The sequence below is a fragment of the Curcuma longa genome, chromosome 14 (genome assembly GCF_044706935.1).
Source record: "Curcuma longa cultivar G26 ecotype Majalengka, Jawa Barat chromosome 14, ITB_CL_G26_1.1, whole genome shotgun sequence".
NCBI lineage: Eukaryota > Viridiplantae > Streptophyta > Magnoliopsida > Zingiberales > Zingiberaceae > Curcuma > Curcuma longa.
The window spans coordinates 9,763,221-9,769,290 of NC_133874.1; the positions used below are offsets into that span (position 1 = coordinate 9,763,221).

A 6,070-nucleotide genomic window follows, 5' to 3' on the forward strand; every position below is an offset into this window, starting at 1 on the left:
TGGATGTCAAATCCGTCGTATAGTATAAACAACTTTGACATTCCAAGGTGTATTATATCTACACATTCGTGGTATAAGGAAATAATCGAAAGAATAACCACATTTTAATGAAACAACAAAATTTACTTCAATTGGCAAATCCATACCAGTAATTCTATGACAACAATGACCTTGTATCCTGCATTTCATCGTCTATATCATCTTCGCTTCCAGAGTAGTTCTTTCCTGAGTTCCTTAGAGGAATGAACTTGGATCGATCAAAGAGGGTCAATCTGAAACCTGTTGTTCTTGAAGCCAGCATAGGCATTACAAGTACTGAAGAAGCATTAATTGGCTCCTCACCAAGACCCAGTGACAAAGAACCAGCAGCCTGAGAGAAGACTTGAATATGGTAACAGAGAATCTCATAAATAATAATAATTAATAAGTACTCATTTTATTAGAAGAAATACCTTTGCTTTCAACAAAATAGGTTTTGCTTTAGCAAGCACCGTTTGCGCAAACGAACTCGCATCACTCACCTCAGTATCTTCTGTTGGTATTTTAGCAAATCTGCAGTAGGATACCAAATATTTGCCTAGCATGTAAAAAATTGGAATTTCCTTCAAATGGTCACCCATAATAAATTATATATACCTGTTCATATCAGCTGGAAACCCTTGAGTTGAAGTAGGCAAAGAGGAATCCTTTATTTCACTTCCTAGAATTGGTTGGCCAAGTCAGTTAAACTAACACTAAGGATGAATGAAAATAAATGATCGTACCTTTTGAATCATCAGGTGCCAACAAAGAAATCCCAATGAATACAAGCGTAATCCCAACAAAAAACATAGTGACTCTTAACGTATCAAACACCTGCCAAATCAATTTGAGTTAGTTTCATTGAATGAAGCAAATTAACTTCTATGTCGGACCAACAAAAACTGGATTACAAATACAAACGCTCACTTGATACTCCTGAAAATATACAAATCCTGTACAGATAGAGAAGAAGGTCCACGCAATCTGAAACATAGGAACAATGAGGATTGCATCAAAAAGAGACAACCCTTCATTCAATCTTGCCATCTGCAATTTAAGGAAAAGAAAAATCACAAACCTCCAACTAACAAAATAAATTCATTTCCAGCTAATTGACACCCTTACCCAAAATCCTGCTGTGCTAAAGAACAATAATAGGATACAGTATGTAAACCAGCTATGGAACTGATGATCGCTGCTCATGGTTAATCTTAGCATGTTAGACCTGGAAGGAGAGTTGATTATAAAACATGCATGAACACAAAACATCTCAGCAAACCACAAGTAATAACAGTTCAAGAAAGGCTGTGGCTAATCCTACTACTCAACAGCTGAAATTCTACTCAAGAAGTCAACTTACAATGATTTTGCAAATAACACTGAGCAGGAACCAATAGCACCAGAAACAATGGCATAGGAAAATGGAAGCAGTGTGCGCCAGTAGGGACTATCATGGCCAGAAATCAAAACAAGAGCTTCCCCTTTCCTGACATTTATAGCCATTAATAAAGCTACAATTTTCTGAAAAGAACATAAGGATAAGACCAACAATAAAGCTGGCTCCTACAAGCAGAAGGATAAGCTGGATAAAAGATGATAATAAATTGAAATTTTGTGTGACTACCTGTAAATATATTGATTGATGCCAACTATGAATAGCAAGGAAAGGCAATATAGAAGGAAAACTAAGCTGCAGTATTTTGTGACCAACTGCTCTGGAGTGTATACTGAAAAAAAGTTGAAATATTCTTTAGTATATTCTCCCTCCACAAGCAATAATGTATAAGGAAATCAACAAGTGGAAGTGGTTGTATACTCCTTCCCTCCACAAGCAATAATGTAGTTTTAAGGAAATCAACAAGTGGAAGTGGTGATACCAGGCGATTGATGATTTCCAAAAGATACTAAGAAAATGTTCCCCAAAACAATAAAAGTGGTTGCCACCAAGACCCTACCAAAACAAATTGTTGTGGACATATATCAGCATCGAATGAATTAATTCTTATTAACCAATTGCAATTATGAAATGACTTACTTGACTGACACTGTCTTTCTTAGCACAAAATAAGAAAATCCTATATTTGATACAAATTGAATTGATCCCAACGCTGCAAGAAGTGACTGCAATTACAGAACATGAAATAGCCTGCTCAGCAAAACAACAAATTGCATGGTTTATAGTTCCCAGCCTTCGTTAAACAAGAACAAGACTGTTTGACCTGTGACTAGCCAGCATTGAACTAGAAGAGGATTAACCTCTACTTTCACATGATGAGGACGCAAAGGAAGTTGCGGTTTTACTCCAAAAGAAACAAAAGCACTAAGAAGCGGATCAAGTTTTGTTTCTCTGAATCAATTTCTGATCATATACTGATAATAAAAAAAAACTACTATGAAGACAAACTCATACAGAAAAGAAATAGTTTGGAACTGTAAAGAATTTGGATCTGGACATCAACCCAAAACAGTGTTCACACATCCAGAAGACCCATATATCAATACTTCTAAACAAATTTAGTTCAACCAAAATTGAGGAATAGGTAATCCTTAAAACACGACTGGTTCATGTTAGAAAAATCCCATCAGTTGTTCACAAGAGAATGACTCAGAACTTTACCTGGGCAGCATATGCAAAGGAGATGAAGTTAAGGCAGTTCCCGAAAGCAAACAAAAGAATACCTGCATTAGAAATTAAATCATCAGAATGGTTTAAATGTGATTCTTATAAGCACAAAACTGAATAAATAGTTGATTGTACAAGCATAAGTAAACATTACCAAATCGCCACGTTTGGAAGTGTATGATTGATTTTGCATTAAGTTTGCTGTTAGGTCCATCACTGCTAAGTATGGAATACCTCTCTCGCTGAAAATATAGAGTTTCTTTAGAATATCAGCGTTGAGTTGAAAGGAACAAAAATGTATGCAGTAATAAAATAAATCAGTCTTTATATTAGAAGAAGAATAATCATGAAATGTCAGAAGATGGACAAAGCACAAATAAGCATATAAAGAAATACCTGATCGTGACCCAGTTTCAAAAGGTTAGTCCCAAAATTTATAGCAATACTCCCAATTATGTTAATAAATGCTCCAATAACCCAATCGCCCATGGATCAAGAATGGTAAAGATCTACTGTTTGGTATGAATGTCAGATCATAATCTTTTTTGGGGTTGACCATCAGACATGGTTCTTGTGGCAAAACCCTTAAACAACCAAGCAAACATTTGCAATCTTTAGGCAAAGTCCTCTCAGCTCATATACGAACTATAGCAATCTTAGATGAAGGAAGAAAGCTCTTCAACATCTGCAAACTATCAAAAGAGGTATTAACATTAGTTTCTAGATAAAGTAAGCCTTGAGATGGGGAAATAGGTTAATTCCAGGTAGGGTCATGTCAAGCATAATAACAAAGAACTTCCATAAGAACAGATAATGATAAAAATCCAAGCTTCATAACCAAGAACTATAATTGGGAACAAAATAAATACTTAGAAATGTCAACAAGCAAAGCAGCTAAAAGGCCATATATAAAGAAGGCTAGGGTGAGCTCATTCTTTTTTTCAAATTGACTAGACTATGGATTTTTATGAGAATGTAGTCTTAACGGTTTCTTCCAAAGGGGTTCACCAAATGCTATTATGAGCCAAGTGTTTCAATAGACAACACATAAGATGATAGGCATGCTCTTGGACTTGGGACTTGTGGGTCTCTTCATGGTATTATCTGCATGGGGAGTGAATCCATCACAATTTTACCATTTCATAAATGGTATCTTGTGGTAGAATTTGGTGATGGAACATTGCTGCTGCCTTCGATATCTTAACATGATAATAGATGGGTCCTCTTTTATATAAGTGATAATATGATGACAATGATAATGGTAGTTAACATAAATAGGAAATCATAGATGGTATTTGTATCACAGCAAATTGAGAAGATTAGAAGATCTCCCTTCAAACATAGATGATGAGTGTCAGAGACCAGATATTTATGGAACACTAAAGTAAGATTAAACAATAGGCTTGGCCCAAGATGATCTGTATAACCTTTGACATGATGATTGGATATTTACAACCTAGTCACTAATTTCAGATTATTGCCTAACATCAGATCAAATAACCTAAATGGTATATAGATGATCTGCACGTCTTACAGTATAACAGGATGACTACCAAAGAAATCACCAAATGATGTGCGCAGTTGATAATGATGGCTTCTTCAGTTTAAGAAAAAGCAATGAAAACAAGAGCAGGTCTATGGCAATCAAGGAAAGGAGTCTCGATGGTCATAACATCAATGGCAAGGAGGAAGTGATACAAGACCATGCATGGAGAGGATGAGGGTCATCAATGATGATCTAGATGATATTGAAGTAGGCTTGATGAAGAGCTGGAAACATGGACGAAGAACAAGGGGTACTAGCTATCAAAAGGATTAGATGAGGGCCAGTGATGACTCTGAGTGATGATTCATATATTGTGAAAATTTATAGTGGAATAATTTGTTTTGTGATAATAGATGAGCACTCTTTTATAGTGGTGATAACATGACAATAATGGTAATTATTAAAAATGGAAAATAGATAGATTATATATTGGTGACTGAAGAAAAAACATGAAAAATATCAAAAAATAACTAAAGATGAATCTGGAAGTAATCAAACCCAATCAAGGAGGATCAAAGCAAATCAGGTAGGAGATATAAGAATAACCTCCAATCTTTAATATCTTGAAGAGTAGTAATCACCTTCGAACATTATAAGAACATGGGATTTGTGGTATCCAGTGTTGGTGGAAATCTGTCAAGATCAGTCCAACTGATTGAGTCCAGTCAGTCTGCTCTCAATAGATCGACGACTCAAATTAGTGGAGTGTTGATCTAGCAATGTGGATCATGATTTTATTAGTTGTCACACCCCTTCGTATATACTAGACATACTTCTACTTCTATTAGTACCGGACTAATATTGTCAGCTGTTGATTCACCCTTTTGGATGTTGATTCACCCTATTGGATAAGCTTATCTTTAGGGATGAAAACTTTTAGGTTGAGGACAGGCTTAACCCAACATTGTCCACTTGAAATAGGAGCACTCTAATGGAGAACTTCCAAAGCCTTGGAACTCTTAAGAGAGTAAAGGAAGAGAGGAGCTCAAGAGGAGTGGTAGCAACTTAAGAGTGTTTTAATCAGCAGAAAAGGAATCTATTTATATGAGTGAAGGTGGGCCTCAAATTGTAAATAGACATTTTTAAGTACTTCTCTACAAAATCCTTACTGAATAGATATTACACATGTCCTGAGATTAGGTGACGCCCACACATGCACAGGATCAGTTGCAGTGTTGGTCGTTGTTCTTCTCACCTATAGTTCATCACCTCATTGGTCAAAATACTTGTTTCCTATTCGGGATTAAGGTATGTTGCTGATGTTGAGGCTCAGGCAGCATCAACAGATATGCTGCATGCACCAGCAGGCATGTTGCATGTAATTTGAGCAGGTAAAGTTTTAATCATTTTAGAATAAATCCATGTAATTAATTAAATCCATTTGGGATTTTTAATTAATTAATTAAATCTGTTTAATTGTTAACCTTCCATTAGCCGCTCAATTTTCTGACCTTCTGTTATGAGCCAAACTTTAAGATTTATTTTCAGCTGATTACACATCTCACATTAGTCCTACAAGAATTACCACTTGCCAGTCATGTTCGAACCAATGGTTTCATCTGATGAAATTGGATCATCCTTTCATTACCAAGAAGTTAGTTTGAACCATCCAATTGGTTAAGATAAGTGTCCCCTCATAATGCCTGGTAAAGAAGATCACCAATCTCTGGTTCAAGTAATTGTATCACTTCAAATTGAGACCTAGTTTCATGCTCATTCAGTCTCCTCCATTACCATGATTCTTTTCCATAACTTGTTGGCCTGATTTAGAATAGTTTTCTATTCTAAATTCCTTATACATCAATTATTACCATTGCTGTCAAAGGAGCTCATGGCAACCCCATTTCATACTATAGCATACTATCTTTTTAGCCAATAAT

At 35.7% G+C, this 6,070-nt stretch overlaps 1 protein-coding gene across 1 annotated transcript in view; it reads right to left on the minus strand.

Moving 5' to 3' along the window:
• The window catches only part of LOC141845174 (putative magnesium transporter NIPA8), an 8,913-nt gene continuing 2,843 nt past the window's right edge, over nt 1–6,070 (minus strand). Inside the window, exons 2-14 of the mRNA XM_074733231.1 lie at nt 3,041–3,336; nt 2,799–2,886; nt 2,639–2,700; nt 2,057–2,142; nt 1,899–1,972; nt 1,646–1,748; nt 1,382–1,507; nt 1,147–1,246; nt 949–1,068; nt 765–855; nt 637–700; nt 453–552; nt 1–370 (exon numbers count right to left, since the gene is read on the minus strand). Coding sequence (XP_074589332.1) covers nt 155–370; nt 453–552; nt 637–700; nt 765–855; nt 949–1,068; nt 1,147–1,246; nt 1,382–1,507; nt 1,646–1,748; nt 1,899–1,972; nt 2,057–2,142; nt 2,639–2,700; nt 2,799–2,886; nt 3,041–3,133 — 1,323 coding nt within the window. The 5' untranslated portion in view covers nt 3,134–3,336 and the 3' untranslated portion in view covers nt 1–154. The remainder of the gene's footprint in view (nt 371–452; nt 553–636; nt 701–764; nt 856–948; nt 1,069–1,146; nt 1,247–1,381; nt 1,508–1,645; nt 1,749–1,898; nt 1,973–2,056; nt 2,143–2,638; nt 2,701–2,798; nt 2,887–3,040; nt 3,337–6,070) is intronic.